This window comes from Siniperca chuatsi, linkage group LG1, assembly GCF_020085105.1.
Source record: "Siniperca chuatsi isolate FFG_IHB_CAS linkage group LG1, ASM2008510v1, whole genome shotgun sequence".
Taxonomy (NCBI): domain Eukaryota; kingdom Metazoa; phylum Chordata; class Actinopteri; order Centrarchiformes; family Sinipercidae; genus Siniperca; species Siniperca chuatsi.
Window position 1 is genome coordinate 19,907,791 of NC_058042.1, and position 26,948 is coordinate 19,934,738.

At 39.5% G+C, this 26,948-nt stretch overlaps 1 protein-coding gene across 3 annotated transcripts; it reads right to left on the reverse strand.

Moving 5' to 3' along the window:
- Window positions 1-26,831, reverse strand: syt9a (synaptotagmin IXa). Of its 3 annotated transcripts, none has more exons than XM_044190306.1 (7): window positions 26,123-26,830; window positions 11,498-11,993; window positions 10,372-10,927; window positions 3,497-3,617; window positions 3,229-3,400; window positions 2,827-2,956; window positions 1-632 (listed from the first exon to the last, which is right to left on the reverse strand). In XM_044190306.1, exons 1-7 carry the CDS (start codon window positions 26,268-26,270, stop codon window positions 564-566), a joined length of 1,692 nt encoding a protein of 563 aa, XP_044046241.1. In that variant the 5' UTR covers window positions 26,271-26,830; the 3' UTR covers window positions 1-563. The 3 variants fall into 3 exon arrangements, with proteins under 3 accessions (XP_044046241.1, XP_044046260.1, XP_044046251.1); XM_044190325.1 differs by lacking the exon at window positions 26,123-26,830 and adding an exon at window positions 13,290-13,529; XM_044190316.1 differs by lacking the exon at window positions 1-632 and having other exon boundaries at window positions 2,818-2,956; window positions 26,123-26,831.
- Window positions 26,832-26,948: the final 117 nt, after the last annotated feature.

A 26,948-nucleotide genomic window follows, 5' to 3' on the forward strand; every position in this document is an offset into this window, starting at 1 on the left:
TTTTTATGGAATAATATTTATTGATAACATTTAACATATTTTACTTACAGATATTTTGTCTAGAAATTAACCATCACTGCACATCAACTGACAGAACAACACATCGTATTCCCAAAATAGAAACCGAAACAAACAAACATTGAGAAGATATCTCACCAAACCATGACCTCATGCGCCACTTCACCACCAAATTAAAAAAACAGTATGGCAGTTCAACTGGTTGTAAGTACATTGTGCAAATACAGACTCACCTCATTAAAACAAGAAACAAGACTATGTAAAAAAACAGTAACTATAAACCCAGGAATATTACAGACTTAAAATGTCTGCATATACCTGTTGTTTTTCTTATGGAACATTATAGAAAAGAAAACATCCATCTTTGTGGTCATTCAACATGCAACTGATCCAACTCAGCAGAGCTCAAGACAGTTTGTGTCTCTCTTTTCCATAGTAGTCAGTGTCTGCATTCTTCTTTTAGGACCATATCTGTGCAGCACTCAGCAGCACTACTGTCCAAAGGTACAGCCGAGGCATCAGGCGATTGTGAATGTTGCTCAAGGCTACGGAGAAGGAGGCGTCTTCAGAGAATTACAGGATCCTCCCTGGCTACTACCTGTGGTCCCCTGGTACTGCAAAGAAGAGTCAAGCAGAAACAATGTCACAACAGTCAGAGCTATGTGATGCATGGCCAAGAAAGTCTTCACTCACACAGTATAAACAGATGTACAGTCATATCAAATAAAACCTGAGGCAAATTTTTCAAAATCCCAGCTTTTCATCTTGGACCCTCCAAACAAATGCACTAACCACCTATTGAGTTATGAATTGGGCAGTAAAACAAACAGTGAATGTCTCCCATTTCATTTTTGCTTTTTGTGAGGTCAGTTTATGTATTCACTCAATTTTATTGGAATAGACTGCACTACTGTGACTGTTTTATTTGCCAACTGCAAGCAAAAAGATAAAAGCTTCTACAGAAAAAGTGGCTTACTTGACAAACAGACATGTAAATAGACCTGTGTTTGAAACCTATCGGCATGTTAGGACTACAGTAAAGTACTTTGCAGTTTTGGGGGTAGCGTGAGGATGAAAGGCTTATGAAGACAGAACAACTCTGACTGAAATGAATTGGGAGGAAGTAAATAATAAATGTGTTTTCTTGATGCTCCAATGAAGATTTCAAAGTACTACATACTCTAATAGCCCTGGAAGAAACATAACAAGCTCAATTTCCAGTTTTCTCTGACTCTCACTGTCTCTTTGTATTTTGCAGGCGCAGACCTTTGATGTGCACACAAATACACACAGAATAGCCATTTTTCCAGCCTGAGTGCACAGGTCAGAGATACCATCCTTCAACTTCTCTGCATGACTTCCTCTTCTCTTCTGTCAGAATATCAGTTCTATAGTCTTTCTTAGCTCTCTACCTAATCAACTCTTCTGCAATTCCCAGTAAAGTTTTTTCCAAGGGTAGATATTCAGGTAATTGCATTTATTTTATGTACCACATGTTAAAAACATGAACTGCCCACAGAGAGCTGAGTGGCTTTCGTCTGGAACAACATGTACCCCCACTTTCCTGGGGCTGAATCACATCAGGGCTTTGTCTACTTAGTCTCTCTTGCTGTTTCCCACTGCACTATCTAAAAAAACAAATAAGATACAGACTGAGACTGAGTGAACTGGCACAGTCTCAAAGACAAAGGGTCTGTCCTATAAAGACCTGTCAGACTAGTAAATTAGCAAGATAACTGTGGGCTTAAAACTGGCTTTTTTGCCAAAAAAAACAAAGCCAAATTTTACACTAGGTACTGTGCATCACCATGGTAACTTTGACAGAAGATGTGATCTATTCGAGAGCAAATTATGTTTCTGCATTAAGATCCAGACATGTCCTTTCCGAAAAATAGCATCACCCTCTCTGGATTAAATCAGATAGCCCAGATACAATGTTTCTGGGCTGTCCAGGCTACTTCATTCTATTAAAAGAATAACAAAGATTTTCTTTTTTTAAACTTTTTACTTATTCCATTACGGCTGACCAAAAATCTTTTCACAGACTCATTGTAACAACACACTACTGTATCAGTGAATACTAATGAGCCCACTGTGATAAGCTTAATCACTTATTCGGTTACACTTATTTTCATCCAGCAATCCTCTCCAGCGTTGGCAAAACAGTGTTCATTTTTATGCTGTAAAATCTTTTGTTGCTCATACTACTACCAATAATAGTTTGTTTTGCATAAACGTCAGTAATCTAATTATTTGCCTTTATTATAATCTTCTCTCTTCTTTATTGTCAATTTTACCATGCAATGTGCTAAAATTGTTGGCACCATAGTATTATATATTGTATATATTCTGTTTTGTTTCCTCTACTGAATCTCCTTACTATTACCATCACAATTACACTAGTGTGTGAATTTCACCACAGAGCTATATAAAGCACATCTAATATTTTTTCCTGGAAATCTACATTTTCCACACACTTGGTTTTTCATAACAAAGTCTGCCTCCAAAAGCTTAAAAAAATATTAATATAAACATTCAAATTTTACATGAACTGTCTCTTGATTGAACCATTTAGCAAATTAATTAATTCATTGTTAGTTAGACTTGGCTCTAATATTTGGTTGGTAACAGCAAATTCCTGCCTGAGGACCAAAACCTGCATGTGTAAGAGCTACATAATAGTTTTGACAGTGTTAGTAGCAAATTATGTTTAGCAAGAGCAAAAATGTATTCCTTGTTCCAAATCTGGTCAGTCCTCATGCATGCATGAAAACACATGTCACACCCATCACACTAAAGTCACCTCACCTCAACGAGAGGATGCCAGTGGGCAACAGGTTTTCGGGGATATGTGAGCATTTCACTCCAGTGGTCTCGACCGAGGTTGTCTGCATCGTTGCCAACTCGACACACACCAATGACCTCATTGTGGCCTACACTGTAGGTGCAGGAGGGAGAGAGAGAAATAATGTGATCACGACCTGCCCTGTATTCCAAAAATAATGATGCATTACATCTTGAGTGTGAGAAGAAAAAACAAACTGTCAAACTATATATGTGACATAAACAAAATCATTACAATGCACTTTGAAGTTTATATATTATATTTCATCCTTTTTGTCCTGCAGCAAGTATGAATTAAAAATGACTCGTGCAAAAGAGGTGCAAAATACTGTATGACTTATATAAAGCTTTGTAAAAGCTCCTAACCGGTCATAGTCCATCACTGCAATCAAAAGGCTGATCTGCTCTATATTTTCTGGAGGGACATCAAAGACAATGGCCTCATTATAGACTGGATTCAAAGTGTTCCTCTTGGTAGATGTCTTCCTCTTCTTCAGTCTGCGACCTTCACACATTAGTGAAACCTTCACATATGGATCTGTGAAAGTCAGAGATCCAGAATGGGAATACATACATATTTATTCATGATACCAGTGAGACTCTTTAGTTATAGACATAATCAGTTTTTAATTACCAGATGCACCGGTGATATCCATGGCCTTGAGATTGCGAGCCTTTATCATGGTAATGGTCAATCTGCCCGCAGTAGGCAAGTAACAGAGGGAAAACATCAGATCCCCAAGGTCCACATTATCCTGAAAGACACGACAAAACACATTTACTCTACCGTAAGCTTTATCTTGATGATATATTACTAATTTTTGTCATGCAAGTATCTGTTGCTTTTATATTGATAAAAGCAACTTGACAGTCTCTCTTTAAATAATAATAAAAATTCTGAAAAAAATGCTGCTTTTCATTACTGTGCACCAGCCAAAGGTGAACAATAACAGCAAAACCATCCAACATTTGGTTTCAGTTTGAAGTTGAAGCATTTTTCTCTTAAGGACTACTCTCTTCTGTCACATCGTTCTCCCACATTTCACCCGACTTCTGTTCAGCTGCAGAAAGGCAGAAGCTCACTTATCACTTGCTCTTAAAATAACTCCACTAAAGAAGTGAGAACTAGGAAAACACACTAACGTGTTTGGTGAAGACGGCAACTCCTACAGAAGAATCTCTTGCTGATCTACTGGTACAGTGTGTCGGGAAGATTGTGTTGGTTATTCGAATCAGGTGTCATCTGCTATTAACTTTCAGTTTAATCATTTGTAAAGGGAAGCTAAGTGAGTGAACATAGAACCTAAGAATCGATGGTATCACATGATTTCGAAGAGCTGCTCCATTAACTGTGACTGAGATAATAGGATAATGACATCTAATTTTTCAAATATATTGGGAGATTAAAATAGACTGAAGTGAGTCTCGTATTGATATGAAAATCCTGAACTACAAAGAACAAGCTGGAACCTTTTTATAGCTAATTTCAAGCAAGCTTTTACCTTTTGTATCATATCTAAGGTGCCTTTGTTACTCAGTCTGCTTGAGCTGTACAGTATAGCCAGGTGTTTGTTAGCCAAAGTACAATGTGTGCTAACTGTGGTTAGGGTTAGGGGTTAGGGTCACTTAGCTAGTACACCTTGTATAAAGGGAGGGGACAGAAATGTAATTGCTTTCCACTTGTTAAGAGAGACCGGTCTATTGGCTATGTGCTAGCAGGAGAGGTCAATGATTTATGGCATTTCATTTTTGCAGCAAGTCTTACACACTAGTGTCTACACACTTAGACACCATTGGGTGATTGATCTTGGTTGATTGAGCTTTGTTGTGCGAAAAACAAATACAATTGACAATGCCCTACAAAAATCTTTGTTAGATCGAAACTTTGCTCAAATAAAATTGACAGGAGCTACTGGTACAGTGTGCGGATCTTCTCTTTGATTCTTGCCTTTATTTTGCTTTTTTGATCCAGCACCTGTAGAAGTGTTTTTGGATGTGCATACCCTACACCCCTTTTTATACTTATAATTGGAGCCTTATGTACGTAGAGGATTCATTAGTTTAAAACAAACATTTATTTAAAAAAAGAGCAAATAATACCCTAGTATGAGATACAGTGCAATAATACGCATAATAACATATAAGTCTTTTGGCTTAGCATAGTCTGATGAAGTTGAATTTAATTGTAATTTCATTATGAAAATAGGTCTGGCATAAATGTCCTCTTCTGTGATATAGCACATGTTTTTATCTGTGTGTGTGTGTGTGTGTGTGTGTGTGTGTGTGTGTGTGTGTGTGTGTGTGTGTGTGAGAAAGAGAAAGAGAAAGAGAAAGAGAAAGAGAAAGAGAAAGAGAAAGTGAGGGAGAGAGGGAGCGAGAGAAAGAGTTTTTCCCCTCCTGAGACCTAAATCGCCTTGTATTCAACAAGGATGTGGTATATAAATATATATGAAGGCATTTTAATTTGCATGATGGATTAACTGACAACACCTCCAGAAAAATGCATTCCACATCCTATATGGATCCTGTGGGTTTTACATGCTTCATGATCCATGGTCTTTGTGCACACTCCAGATACAGGTGGGAAGAGAGAGTTTAGAGCTGTGTTTCATGTGGTCCAGAATCCCTCTTAGGCAACAAATGGCATTTAATGGCTGCAGGTCAAATGTCACACTGCATGTCTCTCATAATCAGGCTATATCCCAAATTTCACAATTTGCACATACTGCACTTATTTATGTCCTAGCACATTAACAGCCAAAACCATCAATCAAAATGATAAATAAAACCAAAGAAACCAAAAATAAGCCACATTTAATGGTAACACATTATATAGCTTTTGTTTGTATTGCCATTGCCAAAAACACAGGCTCTTCCATTAATCGGTTTCTATTGCAGAGCTAAATAAGCCAAATCTGGCAATGAAACTAACCATATGGTCAATCCCACTGCAATTATAATCTTATCATTCATATCAATTACGTCAATGAATCTGTACAATGATTATGACAAATGGACTCTACTGCATTGCATACAAAATGTCCTACCTCTTCACTGGTGTTCAAAGATGATTAGCTTGTTTATGAGGGTATATGCGAGGGGCCTGTGTGCAAATGTCTGAGAACAAGCATTTGTGCAAGTGGGAGAGAGAGAGAGAGAGAGAGAGAGAGAGAGAGAGAGAGAGAGAGAGAGAGAGAGAGAGAGAGAGAGAGAGAGAGAGAGAGTGTTTGTGTGTGTGTGTGTGTGAGCTGAGTAGTGCGAAACTGAAAAGAACTGAACAGTGGGAGAATGCAGCACTCCAGATACTGTGAATCTCTGGTTGCCATCACCACCTGTCACATACCATTCTATTCTAACTGGGTAACATTGATTGACAATCAATAATAAAGGGTCAGCACTGCCCCACAAAACAACAAGTTGAGAGATTACACAAAAATATCAATACTTTTATCAATGTCAATATTCCCCTAAAGTCTATTTCTGACACACTGACAGAACAACTATCTTCATGTCATTTTCTCAGCATCTCCTTCTTGCTCACTTGCTGTCCATGCCATTTTCTGTAAATGTAGACCCCAAATCTTGTGATAAATAAATTAAGACATATTAAGAACTGATAGCTAGACCGTTCATTTCTAATCACACAAAAGCAACCCTGTCTCCTAGAAATTACATTTGTATATTACTAAATTGTTATCATAATTACGTTGTGGTGACAACACAATCGCTGCATGGATTATGTTCCGAGACAACATTTCTTTTAGTCAGTGAAACAGTACAGTTATGCACCGGTCCAGAGTCGCAAGTAGGTATTTGGGGTGGATGGCAGGCATACAAAGTGCAGGAAAACCAGTGGTTAGGTTTAGGCAACAAAAGCTTTAAGATTAGGGAAAGATCGTGATTTCGGTTAAATGTCAATTACATAACCATAAAAAAGTTGAATAATGCTGTAATAACTACAAGTGGATAGTGTATTCCAAGATTGCCTATTTTGGCAGGAAAAAAATTAAATACGTTGTCAGTGAACATTTTACTGATACATTCAATATTAACATTTGTGGAACTTGCCAGCTACGTTAATTAACAACATTTCCTCATTATGTTAATAGAAAACGTAATTCGGTCGGCATTATGTTTTCCTTAAAATGTATTTGCTGTTGCAAATTAGTTGCATAAAAACATAATTTCTAATAATTAGGAGACAGAGCTGACAAAAGCTGCACCTAATTCAGCTTAACTAAAATTAACATTTGGACCCCTTTTCCAAATATTTAACACTTGTTTTCCAGGATCATCACGCAGCTGTCTCTAAACTCTTAATTTTTCCTGGTTGTGAGTATCGCTTCCATTTCTTATGTTCACTGTATTGTGAGGCCATAGTGTCAATCAACACCACACTCAAAATTCAAGTGAGTATACGTTACATAATTGACATCTGCTATTTATATACTACTAATATTTTTGTCACTTTTATGTACTCAAAACCCAGTTAGAATTTGTATGTGTCATGAAAGTGGGACACAGCTGCTGACTTTGTGGACGCCAAGTGGGGTTATGATGGTTGTATAAATGGCTTGTACTGTGTGAAGGGCCGAGCAACTACATGTACATTTCAGTGCAGTCAGTGTAAACAAGCAACTGTTGGAGGGATCCATTCAACCTTCCTTCGCTTTTAGCACTGACAGGTTGTGCAAATATAGCAGCTGGGTGAAGCAGGAGGATACAGTGTGTGTGTGTGTGTTTCATGTTCTTATATCCCGGTGGGGACTTTAACCTGAATGCACACTAACCCATGGGGACTTGTGTGAGTGTGTGTGTGTGTGTGTGATTCAGACAGACAAAGAGAGAGGCAGAAAGATTCTGGCCACCAGTATTTTTAGAGGCCATGAGTGGGAAGCTGTTAATGGTCTTCAGCACACCGTATGTGAAACTTAGTGCATTAAACCATTGGCTGGCAAGCTGATATTTACTGCAGTCAGTAGCCTACAGAATAGGCAGATATGTACCATGCCGCAAAATACAACTGCATTTCAGCCTTGCAATACATTGAACATTATACAAGATGTTGATCATTGTGTAGAAATGATCATGACCAAAATGGTATTATTTCAACTGTTGTAGCTTTTACACCAGAAGAGTCATTCACTCACTACTGCAACCTTTCTCCCTGCTTACTTTTGCAACCAGAAAATTTGATATTCAAGGTGCAAAATTCAACTCCAATAATGCTTTACTTCTTGTCAGGCCTCTGCCATTGCAGCTGCCTACTTTTGCTTGGCTTCCTTAGATATTATTTCTTCCAGGTCCATTAGGAGTGTTCCCCTTACAACTGGGAAGAGACACGTGAGGTTGACCTAAGGCAATGTTTCCACCTTTATTATAATGTAAAGTTTATTTCCTATATAGCACTTCCTTGACTGATTTTGACACGCTGACAATATGCCATACAGTGTTTTGTAAATATTGCCTCCAGCAGGTTTGCTTGTCATAATGGCCAAACGTAAGGTGTGTAGTCAAGCATAACTCTTAGTTCTTCTGCCATTCCATAGGACAAACATGATACATTTCATCAGTAAGGGTCAGGGAATACACTAGGTTAGCTAGATAACCATTTAAACTGACCTGTACAGTGCAGTTTCCACATAACTTGCTGGCTCATTGCTGAAAAAGGCGTACTAGTGATTTGCAGCCCTGCAAGAGACAGCAACCTGACAGAACCAAATAAGGGAACAGAATTCACTTGGGCTAGTTATTTCCACAACCTTTCATATTTTCAAGTGCTAAATTTGATTTTAGATTGTTCCAAGGTTTGGAAGAGGTAATCAAGTGTAACATGTAACAGTGATTTAGAAACTGTATAACTCAAACTCCAGTTTCACATGTTCCATGATCACAAATATGAAGAAATAATTCAATTTGTCAAGTAGCGCACAACTCATAGCATATATAATTTGTAGTATATAACTATTAATAATCTGCTCTTTCTGGGAATAATTTTCAGCATGTCATTGATTTTATTTTGTATATAAATAATATATATGGGAACAAGATATGCAAGAGAATGTGAATCAATGTGAAAATGCAGTGACGCAGCTCTCTCTTCTTGCTCTCAAAGCAGAAAAACATGTTTCAAGGTTTTAACAGGTTTCTTTTCCCGGCTAAATTATACACTATGGTGGCTATATTTAGCCTGGATTGACAGGTGGATCAGTAAGGAACACAAGGTTACATGTTACTATGGGATAAAGCTTGTTAAACTGAAATGGCTGCAGTGCAGACAAGTCATTTGCATGTGCAGTGAGGAAGAGAGCTGCAGAAGACGAACCTGGACACCAGCGCAGGTACATGTAGAGGATGATTTGCTTATTAGATACACAAGAGACAGACACACATAGTGCTAAATTGTGCCAGGTAGTTTCCATTACAGTACAGCAATAGTCAAAGTGTTGCCTTAAAGAAAAAACTATAGTATATTACAACTTGGGTTTTCTTTTTGGGGCTCAAGACATCAGTTCTATCAGTTATGATAACATTGTACTCTATTGCTGATATTTCTGAACACTTCGAGGTCCAACAAAGCAAACCCGAGCAGTTAGACAGGTTGTAAACAAACCCCACATTATTCAAACTTATTTGGAAGAGAAAACAATGTACACATCCATTACAGTTTACAGACTGACTGGCTGACTGTGTTTGTTGCCGTGCTGGACCTATTTTTAGCAATGTTGCCATGTTCCAACCAAGATCTCAGCAATTACTCTGGTGAGTAAAATGTTATCATAACAGATACAACAAAGGGTTATAGTTTTCTTTTAAACAGCTGTGCCTCATTGAGCTTGCTTCGCTGGGATGAAATTAATTGTCTGCAGCAATCAATGGCAAGGAGTCTTATTAATGCCACTTAAGCATGTCATGACAAACAGGATCAATTGCACATCGCAGCTGGTTAAGCTCACAGACTGACATTGCTGAAAGCATATAAATATCTACACATATTGTCTATTACACAATAGATCCGTCAGATATCAGCTGTACGCATCACTAACAGGGAACACTCAAAAACATTATAAAGAGCTTTGACATATGTGGACAGAGACCCTAACCCTAACCAGAAAAGCAGATTAACGGTGGCACAGGTGACCTTATACTAAAGTATGACCCTCATGCTCAAGTCAGTTTTTACTGCACAAATATGCACATGGTCAATAAAGTAACATGGCAAGGAGCTTTAAATCCTGTTGCCCTTAGACAGTCAGTCCCTGGTTTTAATTTACATATGTTTAAAAAATGGTGGTCCCAGCAAAGTACATTGAATTTAGATATGTAGTGATGGATGAAGTAAATGTGTTTCCTAATGAAAATGTCTCTCTGTCCTTCACCTCTGTCTGTAATGTGTACAGTAATAATGGTTGTTACAAAAGGAAGGACTTTTGTTAATAATAATTCAAAGTTAAATATAACATGGCATAAGTGAACATAACATAATTTTGAACATAAGTGCTGACTTACCGAGGAGACATATTGGATCTCCCGGCAGAGTTTTGTCTCCCTGGGGAAATCTGCCAGATCCAGGAAGTTGTCCACAACCACTTGGCCAATGATGTCATGGCGTGAAAATCGGTCGAAGTCATAGACACTGAAGTGCAGCTTACGTGTGGGAAGCTCAGAGTACGCCACAGGAAACAGGAAGACCTCATCAAACACAGGGTTCAGTGTCTTCCGGTGCACCTTAGTCTGGTGCTTGGTCATACGATCAGGGAGCAGGTAGATCTTAACATAAGGGTCAGAGGTACCAGAGAAGTCCTTGGCTGGGAGGTCCTCTGCTTTGTGGATCTTAACTATTAACTGTTCCTGGTCACAGTCAAATCTAAGGATAAAGTGGAGGCGCCCACAGCCACCACCTCTGCGACTGCCTTCATCTCCCTCAAGTGAGCGCTGTTTGTAGAGCTCAGGTTTGAGGCGACCGAGGCCCAGCCCCATTCCTGTGAGGGAGTCCTGCCTTTGGAACTGGGCCACGTTGAAGTCTGGGTTAGACAGGTTCATATGTCTGCGAATGGACCCTTGTCTGTGGGCAGAGGAAATCAACAACAAACATCAACATACAGTACAACATCAACAGGTTAAATCAGAAAAGTGCCCTATATGTAGCCAGCCGAAAAGGGGTGTGGTGGTTGGATGGTGAATTGGTGTGTAGTGTGACAAGTTCTCATGCCGGAGTCCAGAATCACATCCTGTCACAGACCTGCAATTGATGTTTGCCTTTTTTATTAACCTAAACCAAGTGTTTTAGTTGCCTAACTCTAACCATACATTAACCATAATTTTATTGCCGTAACCACAATCTTTCCATAACCTTAAACATATTATAGTTGCCATGCAGAGTTATTGCAGAAAGCAACAATTCGAAAAACCTTGGCATTGGACAGACAAAACACTGGCATTGAACAAGGTTTTGCAGAATCTTCTAATACTGATGTTTTTGTAACAGTGTTGAGAGCCATGCAGAAGAGCACTGGTAACTTCAAACACTAATGAATGTAAGAGGTGGATGGAAGCAGAAGTGTTACAAGTTTCTCAAGGAAAAATCTAGTAGTTCTGACAAAGGCAAAGAAATCAACAGAAATCTTGTACTGACCCGATTTCAGACATTGAGTGACCAGAGGGTGGGGGTTCAGTGGTCTGTCTCTGCATACGAGGGTTAGTGTGAACCCCATTTTCCCGGCTTTTACTCTGGGCATCCAGTGGGATGTCTGGAGATGTGTGACTGATCTTCATAGCTGCCTCTGGTGTGGCCAAGACCACAGGTGGTGGTGATACAGGAGTCACCGGAGCCTCCACGGATACCACAGATGCCACTGGAGTGGGCTCTCTGGCGATGGAGCAGTGTGACGACTCACGGCGGTTGTGCGTTGGGGGGTCCACGGCTGTGTAAACTGGCCGCCTGGGTGCGAGCTGCGAGGGCAGAGGACTCATGGTGGGGTTGAGGTGCCCGTGGGCCTCCTTGGTGGTGGGGGAGAGCCCACGCTCCCTCCATGGTATCCAGCACAGCTTCCAGGAGACAAAGAGGGAGACTCCAAACAGGGCCAAGCCACAGGCAGTCACTACCAGTGACAACAGACTCACCGATATATCTGAGAAGGTGACAAAAGTGGCAGAAAATAAGGATCTGACAGTGAATTCAGTTTGCTTTCTGCTTTATTGCAAACCTATACTTTTACTCCTTTACCATCACCATCATTAGTAACTTTTATACGTAGTGTGAAAACCCTTTATAAATATTTAATCATAAAAACTTGATTTATTATAACAGTGGAGTTACAGTTTTTCTCGATTGCTAAGACACATTTCTTGAAAGCTGCTCTCCTTTTCTCTACGCTGTGAACACAAAACACAATTTTCAAGCCACATTCACAAAACCTCGGACTCTTCTTGCAAAACCAAACTTTCACCTCAAAACAGTTCAATCTGTGCTCAAAACTGAACTATGTTGTCAAATCGTGCCCCGAGTCAATCAAAATTAAAAACACTACTGAACAGTAACTAAACACTACGTAGAAAAATAGAAAACACAATGCTCAGGACATGAAGCTGGAGAAATAAATGTTTATTGTTCACTGTAGGCTAAATTCATGTTGCAAAACAAAAAAAACCTGTGCATTTAGCACTTGTACAAAAAGACAAAACAGAAATCTTATGCGTTTGCCACTGGTGTACAGTCTACAGTATATTGGTACAGTGATGTACTGAAACATATATTTACTTACAGTATACTGTGGTACAGTATATAGCATGTCACACAGTAATTGCTGTCAACATATACTGTACTATAATGTCAAAAAAAGGTAATTACCTGTTCTCTTCTCTAAATCTTTGGATTATGGTGGACACAGTGAATCTACTGATGTTTGGTTGTACCCTTTGTCCAGCCTCCCTCATGCTCATACCATGGACAAGAACATGGTCAATCACAGTAGTTCTGATTTCATCAGATATTACTGTTCTTAGTCTTCACTGACCACCTCGACCTCCTCTCACACAAACTCTTCCTTTCAGATTTCTATCCATTGTAGGGCCTCACAAACCAGTGCTCTCTGAACTGGCTTACTTTATATGTTCCCTCACATCATTAGCCACAAGTGTGATCAATTTTGAGTTGTTGTGTTCAAGTGGTGACATCTGTGCTTTAATTGTGTTTGACTTTTGTCACCTGTGCTCACCATTATGCAGCACGGGTGCATCACAATGAAAATGTGTTGGCAAGTTGTGTCTAAAAAGGTGAAAAGTGCTTATGGTTTTGCCAAAAAAGTGATTGATTCAATCAGTGGGTTCAGGCAACTGAGCATTTGGTTCAGACAATAGGGTTTAGTGTTTTAGCAATTCAGAAAAACTGTAACAAAAATATGCTGTATGTTGTGCATGATAGTTACCTTAGCATTTTTACTGGAACATATCTGGTTAAACTGCTACAACAGAAGACTTGGTGGGTCTGGTTGAGTTTTAAAACATGGCAACACCACAACATCCTAATTTTACCAAACTCTTCTCTTTACACAGACATCTTCAATTTGATGCAATGTGCCTTGTATAACGACTACTTTAGCAGAAGAGATAGAGCAAGTCTGTAGCACTAAAGACGGTGTAGTCCCTCATTCGTCCAGGAGTGTTCTATCGTAGAAAAGGTTTCAGTCGTAGTCATCTGGACACTGTTTTCAGAATCAAGACGTTTCGGCTCCCATCCGAAAGTCATTCTCAATTGTGAAAAAATTGGACGGGAACTGGAAATTTAAACTACTCTGAGCCGAAGCGTCGGAGCCGAAACGTCTTGATTCTGAAAACAGTGTCCAGATGACTACGACTGAAACCTTTTCTACGATAGAACACTCCTGGACGAATGAGGGACTACACCGTCCAAACTACTCTGAGTTACATAAGCCCTGCCCTCAGGAAGGAATCTGCCTGAGTATCTGTAAATAGCTAGTTTCACCTGAAACTGACCTAATAGTTTCAAGATGGCCCAGTAATCAGTAATCAGGCCTATTGTTCTCTGGCTGCATCTACTTCATCACTGCTAAGTGCCTGATTAGCATGTGATAGGCGTGACCAAGGTGATAATACACTCTGATAGACTTTGGGCAGATTAAATCTCAGACCACCATTTCTGTTCAAAGAGGGGTTCTCTTTCTTCACAAAAATGGCTTCCTTGACGCCCGTTCAAACCAACTCTTCTCTCTACTAAGAATCTTCACCTCGCTGTCTTCAAATGTGTGGTTTGTAGCTTTTAAATGCAAATGCACGGCGCTCTGTAATCCTGAGTTAGCGTGTCGTCTGTGCTGATAAAGTCTTCTGTGAAGTGGCTGTTTGGTTTCGCCTATGTACCGTTCTTTGCAGTTTTCCTCACTGCACTGAATGGAGTAGACAACATTGCTCTGTTTCTGTGTGGGTAACCTGTCCTTAGGGTGAACAAGTTTCTGTCTTAAAGTGTTGCCTGGTTTAAAGAAGACAGGAACATCGTGCTGTCTAAAGATCCTTTGTAGTTTTTCAGACAGTCCAGACACATAAGGAATGGAGACACCGTTCCTTCTTGGTTCAGTTACACTTTTGTCCTGTTTTTGGCTCTTTTAACTTTGTTGATAGCCCAAGTAGGATAACCACAGGCTGAGAGTGCATTCTGGACATGCCTTTCCTCTTTCTTCTTACCCTCTGAGCCTGTGGGCACTTCTTTGGCTCTGTGCTGTAATGTCCGGATTACACCCAGCTTGTGCTGTAGTGGATGGTGTGAGTCAAAGAGCAGGTATTGATCCGTATGTGTTGGTTTCCTGTACACTTCTATCTGGAGCTTTCCGTCCTCTCCTCTGAGAGTAGAACAATCAAGAAAGGCCAAGCGGTTCTCTTTTGCATCCTCACGCGTGAACTTGATGTTGGGGTCCACCGTATTAATATGCTCTGAGAACGCTTCCAAGTCTTGTTTCTTGATTTTCACAAAGGTGTCATCCACGTAACGGTACCAATGACTTGGTGGTGTGCCCGGGAACGAGGATAATGCCTTCTTCTCAAACTGTTCCATGTACAGGTTGGCCACAATGGGAGAGACCGGAGAGCCCATAGCACAACCGTGAATCTGTCTGTAGAAGTGTCCCCGAATTGGAAGTAGGTTGTGTTGAGACAGATGTCTAATAGTTTACATATGTGTTCAGGTGTAAGCTTGGTCCTTTGCTGCAAGGTGGAGTCCTCCTGCAGTCTTCTCATCACCGCTGACACTGCTTCTGAGGTTGGGATGCAAGTGAACAAGGACACTACATCATGAGAAACCATAACGTCATCTGGGTCCAACTGGAGATGTTTCACTTTGTCCACAAATTTCTGTGTGTTTTCCACATGATGTACTGTGTTCCCCACCAACGGAGCCAAGATTGTAGTCAAATGTTTGGCTATGTTGTATGTGATGGAATCTGTGCTGCACACGATGGGTCTGAGTGGAACATTCTCTTTGTGAATTTTGGGAAGGCCATAGATGCATGGAATGGCTTCCCCAGGGTATAGTCTGTAGTACAGAGGCCTGTCTATCACCTCCTCCTTCTCAAGCTTCTGTAGACAGTCTATAACCTTCTTCTTGTAGCCATTGGTTGGATCTCTTTTAAGTTTTTGATATGTGGTTGTGTCTTCAAGAAGGTTGTTGACCTTGGTTTCATAATCGGCTGTGTTCAGAATCACAGTGCAGCGACCCTTGTCTGCTGGTAGAATGTTTATGCTGTGATCCTTCTGCAGTGCTGAGAGTGCCCTCCTCTCTTTGGATGTAATGTTGGAAGGAGGTGGTTTGGCACTCTTTAATGTTGCAGTGACACGTAGCCTCAGGTCTGCAGCCTCTGCTTCAGTCATCTTGTTCTTCCTAATGGCTGTTTCGGTGGCTGTGATGTAGTCCACTGTAGGGATGTGGTTGGATGTAACTGAAAAGTTGAGCCCTTTGGAGAGCACATCTTTTCTGCCTGTGTCAGGATGCGGTCTGATAAGTTTTTGATCCAATTGTTTCTGTTAATACATGTCTCACTTTGTTCAGTCCCTGATCTCCTGTTGTGCTGGTCCTTTCCTAGATTCTTCTTATTCAAAAGGATGTTAAATTTCTTAATTTGCCGCTCCTTGCTCTTCCTATGTTGTGCACCCTGTGCTACCTGTGTAAAGTCCATCACTCTCTTGAGGATTTCTTCTGGGACAATGCTTGATAACTTCTTCTGCAAAAATTCTATTCTGTTCTTCAAATTGTCTATTCTTAAGTTGTTTTCCTGATCCTTTCACTAAGCATCTGGGTCAGGTTTCTTCTCCAAATCTTCTCTGCTCTGTGTCCTTTTACTGGTGGTTTAATCTGTAGGCTCTTGGGAATAATCTTGCTCTGCCTGCATCTTAGATTAAAACGGAGATGGTTCCTGTGGTCTGCTAATTTCCTGGCTGTGTTTTCGAGTTCCCGAACCAGATCCACGGTTTTCTGCCCAAAATTCTTCAAAATTAGTTTAAATTTCCAGTTCCCGTCCAATTTTTTCACAATTGAGAATGACTTCCGGATGGGAGCCGAAACGTCTTGATTCTGAAAACAGTGTCCAGATGACTACGACTGAAACCTTTTCTATGATGTAGCACTAAAATCAACTCTTACAAGTTTTGAAAGTAGGCAGGCAAGGTTTTTTTCTGTAAACCTTTGTGTTTGACACAGTCTCAAATTCTCTTCTAAATCTGACAACTTTAAAGGTTACTTCAACATGAATTTCTCTGTTTTGTGTCAGTTTCATTTGTGACAAATAAAATAAAGCTGGTGTTTACCTGCAGGTGTTGATGGTGACAAGCTGGCCATTTTCCCTTCACTGTTCATTTATTTACACAATAATACACAATTGTAACCATAGACTCACTATAAAGAGGTTGTAACCTCAGTTTACTAAATCCCTCCTTTCCAAAACATTTTAAATTGTTGTGAATAAAACAACAGCTCAACCCCTTGGCAGTATTCCAGTATTTCAATGAGAATGTATGAACAGGTATTTAATGCTGCTTTTATTTCAACACACTGTTCCTCCTCTGTTATCAGCAAAGGACTGAAAATTACGGCATGGGGCACAATCCACTTGGATGGCAGACACAAGGCCACAGAGGACAATTAAATAAATGTAGTTAATCCTAATTAATCTTGTCGAGGATCCTTTGTAACAATAAAGAACAGAAGGGGAGAAAATTCCACAGAACATTACAGTTTTTGTCTGAACCAAATGCTCAGTTGCCTGAACCCACTGATTGAATCAATCACTTTTTTGGCAAAACCATAAGCACTTTTCACCTTTTTAGACACAACTTGCCAACACATTTTCATTGTGATGCACCCGTGCTGCATAATGGTGAGCACAGGTGACAAAAGTCAAACACAATTAAAGCACAGATGTCACCACTTGAACACAACAACTCAAAATTGATCACACTTGTGGCTAATGATGTGAGGGAACATATAAAGTAAGCCAGTTCAGAGAGCACTGGTTTGTGAGGCCCTACAATGGATAGAAATCTGAAAGGAAGAGTTTGTGTGAGAGGAGGTCGAGGTGGTCAGTGAAGACTAAGAACAGTAATATCTGATGAAATCAGAACTACTGTGATTGACCATGTTCTTGTCCATGGTATGAGCATGAGGGAGGCTGGACAAAGGGTACAACCAAACATCAGTAGATTCACTGTGTCCACCATAATCCAAAGATTTAGAGAAGAGAACAGGTAATTACCTTTTTTTGACATTATAGTACAGTATATGTTGACAGCAATTACTGTGTGACATGCTATATACTGTACCACAGTATACTGTAAGTAAATATATGTTTCAGTACATCACTGTACCAATATACTGTAGACTGTACACCAGTGGCAAACGCATAAGATTTCTGTTTTGTCTTTTTGTACAAGTGCTAAATGCACAGGTTTTTTTGTTTTGCAACATGAATTTAGCCTACAGTGAACAATAAACATTTATTTCTCCAGCTTCATGTCCTGAGCATTGTGTTTTCTATTTTTCTACGTAGTGTTTAGTTACTGTTCAGTAGTGTTTTTAATTTTGATTGACTCGGGGCACGATTTGACAACATAGTTCAGTTTTGAGCACAGATTGAACTGTTTTGAGGTGAAAGTTTGGTTTTGCAAGAAGAGTCCGAGGTTTTGTGAATGTAGCTTGAAAATTGTGTTTTGTGTTCACAGCGTAGAGAAAAGGAGAGCAGCTTTCAAGAAATGTGTCTTAGCAATCGAGAAAAACTGTAATGTATTTGTGGGCAAGAGCAGAAGCAGTGGCTGTGGGAGTATAAAAGTTTTACAGGAGTATCACACCAGGTGTTAGTCTGTCAAGTAAGAGTTTATGGTTTCAAAACATGACACTGAATATTCCTGCAGTGCATTTGTTTACACCAGCACAGGGTGCGCGAGTCACCATGGAAAGAGAGGTGAGGTGTGAACCAACAGAGTCATCAAGGGCTTTCTGAATCATCTCTTTTCTCAAGAAGTGGGTGACTTTCCCCGAAATTCTTTTTTGAAAAATAAATCATTGAAACTGCTGCAACACAACAGTGCAGAGGTCCAATCTATGACCTTGTGCCAGGGGTTTTCAAAGTGGGAGGTCCCAAACACTTTTATTAGATATCAAAAGGGAACCATGCTCTAGAATTCCCTAAATATCTGTAAATTGTTGAAGGAGATAGTTCTGGGGAATTATACTATTTTCTTACTTACCTAGAATCAGCCCTGTTTTGTGTTTACATGCAGTTTTAAATTAGGTCGAACAGCAATATTAGGCTAATATTAACTAAATTGTTGGATGTCTATGGGATCAAGTAGCTGCTACATGATCCCACAGACAGTGTTGTGCAAGTTCACACTTGACAAGAGCTAGCTCAAAGTTCAGTTCACACAGATTAAAATGAACTAGTTCATGTTCATAATTCACAATTTTGACTTTTGTCCCAAAATAGTCCCAAAAATTAACTACTCACGTTAATTTCTTCCGGGGTTTGACTAAAAATGTGAGATTTCTTTCCGTTGGAATCTGTACTGATTTGTTCATGAAACTCCTTCAAACATTCATACAAACTGGCTTCAGCAGTTCAGCAGTACCGGTAGTTGCGACTGAATTGCCAGTTGCACTAGCCATGCTGCAGGATTTATGATGTGAATTGCCAGCCTTAGTGCCACTAAATAATGGCAAGTCATATGCAGTGTGTTTGGCTGTGAAAGATGTTCCTAAGATATTGTTTAATGTTTGTTTTAGTGAATGTTTTATGTTTGTTATCCTATTTTAAGTCTATCTCATGTGTAATTAACAAACACACATTCAATATGCCGTGCCCCCTTACTCTCTGTGCCCCTATGCATGCTTAGGTTTTTATGAGACAAAAAATAGATTAAGTGATGATTACTGTAATCACTCAACAAAGAGATGACAGCAGAACTGAATGCAGTTCACAACATGAATAACTGTTATCAATCTCTAACAAGGTCTGCACATGAGTGATATGGTGTCCACTGCATCTTAATTAAATCTAATCTTAAGCAATACCTTTCACATTCATCCACTGGAGGGTAAAATACATTCTAATTCAAACTGTTGAAGCATCATTTTAACCTTTTCTGAACTATGTAATGCAGTTTGTACAGAGGAGGACAGCGGAATTTCAATCACATCACAACTAGTATGGACAGGAAGAATGATCACAGCGATCAATAACTCTTTCAATGTGCATACAGGCATGTGAGTAGTACCATATTAAGACATAATTCAAATCCTATACTATTTATGATGCTAAATTAATAGACTCATATTAATAGCCTCATATCAGCTACCTCGCAAATTCATAGTTGATACATATACTTCTGCAGCTGTTCACATGATCATTTCTGACCAATGTTATTCTTAAATAATTGAACATTGTTTTACTATAATGTTAATATTCATGTGCAGGAGTAAACTGTTGCCCAGCAACAACATTTGTGGGAGAAGATGGTTTGAAGCTGGGAGGACAGACATTGTAGGTGAAGGTACATCTTATTTTTAATGTGTAGAAAAACCTTGATGGTTTATGCATTGTTCATCTACTGAACCACCTCTTTTATTATGGTACATGGTAATTATTGAATCAGTATATTTTGAGAAACTTTGTTTTGTGCACGTCTCTGCTTACCATTGTGTGTCTATACTATACGCTGATGAACTTCCGGCCCTGTATAGCTGCTATAATGTTTACTTTCAATTAATGTATTGAAATATCTTCAATCTTTGAGGTAAATCTGTTTTTGAAAAGCCCAGGCGCCTGCATAGTGTGTTTTAATAGCATCAGTCTCCTGTATCATCCTAACCACATCTATTATTGGCTAAGCCTCGTTCTTTGTGAGGGCAGTGATACAGACTTATGCCCAGTATATGTGCTGACTGTGCAACAGGCTATTCATTGCCTACAGTAACAAAGCAGAGGGATTTGGGTACATCAATATATTCACAGTCAATGATGATGAAGATTTGTATGGATTTTCAAAAGAAAAGTAATTTGTGTGTAATCAGTGTATTTACTTTAATCATAGTAATGAGTAAAATGATCCCATTTCAGTTTAGAGACACTAATGATTGCTTTACCTGAGTAACTACCCTCACATGGTTTAGCACAGTGTGTCACTTTATTAGTCAAAAACTCCAGGATTTCAAAAGAAATGCATGCTGATATAGTTTAAAGAAAGATAATAATCACAATTAACATATTATTATATATAATACCTTTATTTAACCTCTTGAACTCTGCTAAGACGCCGGTGTCCTCGTCCAACATTACGGTCATTTATAGGTTGTAGCGAGTGTTTTAAAGCTAGAGTGAAGATATTGATATCATATGAAACTAGATAACCTAAGGCACCCATTGGTACCAACCATGTCATGCTTGTTGGGAAGGGGGTTAAATAACACACCAAAGTTAGGCTAAATTTTGGCGAGGGAAAAACTGGCATGACCATTTTCAAAGGGGTTCCTTGACCTCTCATATCAAGATATCTGAATGAAAATTGGTTCTATGGGTACCCACAAGTCTTTACAGACATGTCCACTTCATGCTAATCCCATGCAGTTTTGGGCAAAAAACCATGCAGTTTTTTTTCATGCAGTATAAATGTATTATTTTCGCCTGTTCTAAATATGGTGTATTTGAATATTTCTGCATACTAGGGTCCCGAAACAGTATTGGAACTGCATAAATTGGGTATGACTGGAAAGCTGAGACGCATGTGGATTCAGTGAGCCCAACTGTATACATGTGTGATGATGTTAGTCCCCATAGTAGCCATTTCATTGGAGTGACACTATTTTTTGAAACTTGACCTCACTGTATAAAATGACCTATTGTGAACTCTACGTTAATAATAGGATAATCTAGGATAAGGATAATCACAGCCTGATGAAACTTCACAACCACAAACTAAAAACCTAGGGTGTTCAGAGGATGTATGGCTTCCCTAGGTATATTAACAATAAGGGGGTTTCTGAGCAATTTCCAGAAGAGAAGTGCTCGCCATCTAATCGCAGAAAAATGCAATTCGCAGAAAAATCTCCAAATGTCAAGTTTCAAGTTTTTGGTACCAAAGAACAGCATGAAATTTTCTATGGTGTTCCTCAAGGTCTTTTGGAGAGATTTTTGACCATTTTAATCCATTTTCGAGTGGTCAAAAATGGTTAAATTATGCACAAAATCTGTGTAACAAATGGTAACAACCCAAAACTTGCTGCATCAACTTATGAGACATAATTGAGCATAGGAATGGCCATCATATACTTCTATCATAATGTTCTAAGCCCTTATACACTCTAAACTTCCAACATTTTAATAGGTGCCTAACGAAAACACAATGTTTATTACAGATTGATGACTAGAAAAACTTAACACATAGTGCTGAACTGCATATCAAGTTAATCTTCAGGTTCCCGGCTTTCAGACGATGTATACCACTTCTATTCGGCATATACTGTTGACCTGCTATCTTTCTCTAAAGATCCCCTGTCCTCCCTAAAAAAGACAAAAATGGGTCTATGGTAGGGAGGGGTGGAGTGGAAGAGGTTAAACTCGAAAAATCATTGAAAGATGGCCCTCATTTACAATGATGTCGAGTAATGACATCAAGTAAATGTTCTCCTTGTGATTACTAGAATAGAGAATGTCCAAAGATAATAACAATAATGTATTTTTTTGTATAAGCTGACAAGCTTGCCATGTATCTTTTCAGTGACTAGCTGACTTTACAAAGAGCCATGACAATTAGTGAAATAACCAGTGGCTTAAAAAGGTAGCAGTGGCTAATATTTTGTATTTGGACTGTAATTATTACTGGCTAGTAACACAATGTGTAAATTAATTTGTAACACAGCGATATGGTGCATGTAATAGCAGGTAGTATCTGAAAAGTGCTTGATAGCTTACCGCACTGTTTCACAGTAAAACCAAATGCATGATTTTTACTTGGCAGTGCCCAGCACAACTTTTATTTAGAAATTTAAAACTGCACACTAATCCCCTCCTGTGTCACAGCTGACATAAGTATAAGTTAGTAATATGAAGATAATACTACCATTATGTGTTGTGAAGCTGTTGCTATGCCCTGCTATGAATTTATTACATGTAAACAATTTCCTACAGTCATCTCATTTAATCCTCTTATCTTTGTTTATTTTCTAATTATTGTTGCATTCCATATCAATAGAAAATCCTGGATATCATGATATTCCACTAAATGTTTACCAGAAAGAGTTTGTTCTTTTAAATTATGCATTAAGTATTTACACATTTACAGCACATAGAAAGCTGTATGCAATTTCAGTGGTATATTTTCTTTTGAGTCTTTGATGATGCTTCATCTAATTGATATGACAGACACAGGATTTCTCACCATGAGAAAAACACATGTTTTTAACAGAGTAACTAAAATCACAGAACATCTTATGCAACCAGGAATCATCTTGAATCAACTCTACTACACATCTGATACAAAGCTAACACTTACATGAAAACATTTACTAAGGAATGCTGTAAAACTTTGTTAGTTTTTATTTTATTTTGTAAGACCATTAACATGCATATTACTTAGAAGTAAATGAGACAATATGTCACACCACATTTAAAGGCTCTTTGGTTTCAGTCACAACAAATCTCAAAAGACTTTGACAATAATCATTTTGCATTTTGCATTACCTATCCTCCAAATCTAGGGGGGGGGGGTCACAAGACCTTGCACAGGAACTCATACAAACTGTCCTTTCTGTGCTCTGAGATTCTGTGAATACTAGAATGTGTGTGATTTGGGAGAATAATGTGGAGAAATTGAGGGACTTGACATCTGGAAGGATTCAGAGCCTGCATCACAACAAAGAGGGTGGACCAATTTTAGAGCACAAGACCTTCAAAGGTGCAATAGTGTAGGAGGCAAGCAAGTGCTGAAAAAGCAATATCTGGAACTTCTACCTCCTGAGATGTTGTTATTTGCCTTAATTATACCTCTCTGTGAGTAAAAACTGCATACAGAGTACACAACATGGTATATTACACATGTAAGTGGTTCTGATTGGTTGTCCTCAGGGCCCTGACTAATGCTGCTGGTTTCTATCCTCACAGGATGTTAGTTGCATTGACCTGATGGTCCATGTCTAACTACTTAGATGGCAACAATTAAAAAACAGCAGTGCTTTGGATACTGCTTTGGGAACCACTATTAAATGTTGTGCACATGCTGAGCCTTAAGGAACAGTTTCACATTTTGGGAAATACACTTATTCACTTTCTTTCTTAGATGAAAGGATAGATACCACCCGCGTGTCTGTACGGTAAATATGAAGCTACAGCCAGCAGCCAGTAAGCTTAGCCTAAAGTCCGGAAACAGGGGGAAACAGCTAGTTTTGTCCAAAGGTAACAAAATCTGCCTACCAGCACCTCATTAAGCTCATTAATTAACACAATTGTAGAAATGACAACGTGGGTTATGTGTTGGACTAACGTCCCATTCACGTCATATGGAATGAAGGGCAAATAGAAATAGAGAAATAGTCCGGCACTCGTAAAACCACAACTTTTCATTTTTACACCTTGGACAATTCAATTCAATTTTATTTATATAGCGCCAATTCATAACAGAAGTTATCTCATTGCGCTTTTCCTATAGAGCAGGTCTAGACTGTACTCTTTATAATATTACAGAGCCAGGCTAGCTATTTCACCATGTTTCCCATCTTTGTGCTAAGCTATCAGACATATCTGAGAAGATGATCACAAATTCATCTCCATTATAAATGACTTTTACCAGTGTGGGTTTCTCAAGTTGCCAAGTCAACATCATGTTTTATGTCCAGAAACACATAAATGTCTAAGGCAGTGTAGTCCCTCATTCGTCCAGGAGTGTTCTATCGTATAAAAGGTTTCAGTCGTAGTCATCTGGACACTGTTTTCAGAATCAAGACGTTTTGGCTCCCATCCGGAAGTCATTCTCAATGTGAAAAAATGGGACGGGAACTAGAAATTTAAGCTACACTATGTTACATAAGCCCTGCTCTCAGGAAGGAGTCTATCTGAGTATCTGTTGATTAGCTAGTTTCACCTGAAACTGACCTAATTGTTTCAATGAGAATGACTTCCGGATGGGAGCCAAAACATCTTGATTCTGAAAACAGTGTCCAGATGACTACGACTGAAACCTTTTCTACGATAAATGTCTAAGAGCAGAACCCTTAAGAAAGACATTGAATCCCACCCAGCCCACCCTGAACTCTGGCTCATAGGTTGTTGGATCTCTGAACTTTTATGTAGCCCTACTTCCTTTGTCATTCTATTATGGGTGCTGCCATCATGCTGGGTGACACATGCCATCTGGAACTGAAATTAAACCTTATAGGCAAGCCATCCTGAGAGCTAACTCCACTGCAGTACCTACTGTAGCAATACCACTTTTCAAAGGATCGGCCTATATGATGAATGAGGGAGAGAGGAGAGAGCTGGGAATCAGGGAATAGAGGAAATAAGGAGGGAAAGATTGAAGGAAAGGAATGCAGATAGGGGCAGCAAGAGGACCGAAGTGGGAATTCACAAAGGGCTTTCAGGTGGTGAATAATGATTAATAATAATGCAAACTAATGGGAGCAGAATAAATGGAGTAGGTATGTAGAGGGTTGCAGTTACTGTGCTCTCTCACTCCTTCACATTCTCGCCCTGGTCTTCTACACACACACACTGACACACTCACTCAGTTGTGTTTCCATCACTTCAGAGGACATTACATTGACTTGCATACATTTCCTGGAGACTTACCCTAACCTTAACCATAACCACTACTTGCCTAACCCTAAAGAATTTAATAATTTACGTTATGGAGACTTGCGTTTTGTCCCCACAAGGAAGGCGAGTCCCCACAATTTGACTGTGTAAACAGATTTATGTCCCCACAACATGACTAATACACGCTCACGTTCAGACACACTCACAGACAAGCACGCATGCCATTCCAATGAGGATGGTTAGCATAAGTGTTGGTAGGGCTAATGATGAAACGTGACTCTGTGGTCACATTAATTCTTCACGTGTGACTGAATGTCGGCTTTGGTTTTCAAAAAATACGCCCTCTTGTGCAATAGGCTACAGTTATATCTAAAGTTCAGTACATCCATTTAGTAAATGTTTCACGTTGTCTACTACAGGCTTTAGGTAAGCCAAATAATTAAATCTGAGGTAAACTTTCAAAGAAGTAGGATACAGTAAGTGTGACACCATAGTAACTGCTACCAGCGAGCGCAGGTACAAGCGCAACTCATCCAGGGAAGAGAATAGCCTGTACATCCAATTTTATATCTGTGCAAATGTGCACATGTGTAAAGAATGAACTGGACTAATACCAAACATTTTGAATCTAGCAGAATGGCATCTTCACGTGAATGTAGATTGGAAATAAGAATTGAAAATTTTAGACCTCGAATTTAGCTCCTCTGTGAAAAGGAGAGGCGGTCGCCGTGCAAGTGCATTTTTGTTGCAAGAAAAATGATAATTAAACTGGATAATTAGTAAGCTAATTGATGTGAGGAAAAAAATGGTGCAGATCGATTTTCCAAGCAAAGGCTTTTGGTTGTGAAAGCACCTACTGAGTTTTAGGCGCAGAATGTTCAATGAAAGAAGTCGCATGCGCATTTACTTCTGTTCAATTAAATGCAACCGTTGAATCAAGCGAGCATTTGATGCCTCACCTGAATCCGTATAGCGTGGCCTGGCAAGGTCTCGGAAATAGTAGATAAAATCCAGGCAGTGTTCGTTCTGCACTTCCCCCTTCGAACAAAGATCTGACAGGAGTTCAAGTGCCTTTTGACAAATCTCGTCATCTCCGTCTCCAGGCATTTCCCACCAGCATCCTTATAAATGGAGGGTCTCTTAGGCACCACCACCACTCCACTCCGCCCGTCTGACTGTCACCTATTCCACGCTGCTCTGCACGGCTTCTGGAGTCTAGCACACAGCCAGCGGCACGCCTACCCACACGATGCAATCGACGGAGAAGCTCTGTATTAGAAAGAACGAAAAAAATACTAGTCCGAGTGATCCATAAAGCAAGTAGCCTTTCCCACGTGTGGAACACAAAGAGTTTTTATGTAACATTCAGTCAAACGGTCCCCTCACACTGCTGCTCTGGTTGAAAGCCACCGGTTGAATCCACGCGTCGCCACTGCGGCGCCGTGCGCTGTCCGAGGTGCTGAAATGTGTGCGCGCCTCAGAGCCGGACTCTCGCTACAGTGAATCTTTGCACCAGGTGGTCCGTTGTCATCTAATGGCTTTACGCCTTCGAGAGGTAACAAACTCAGGAAAAGTTGAGCAGCATTTTACTATAGGGAGAAATAGGTGGATTTGAGAGCAGGGCTACCTGTAGCAATCGCCGATCAGTTCTCTGCTACAACGAACCTGGTGTGGTTTTACGTGCCTGCACGTGGCCAATCAGAAGATGACATAATTTTTTTTTTCGTTTTCTGAAATCAGTTTATTTTTATACAAGCGAGATGTCACTCAAAAGACACTCTTGTG

Coding starts and splice junctions, on each gene's coding strand:
- syt9a (XM_044190306.1), bottom strand. CDS start 26,270: ATGCCTGGAGACGGAGATGACGAGATTTGTCAAAAGGCACTTGAACTC. Junction 3,618..10,371: donor AGATCCAATATGTCTCCTCG/GTAAGTCAGCAC, acceptor CGTGTCTTTCAG/GATAATGTGGACCTTGGGGA. Junction 2,957..3,228: donor GCAGTGATGGACTATGACCG/GTTAGGAGCTTT, acceptor CTGCACCTACAG/TGTAGGCCACAATGAGGTCA.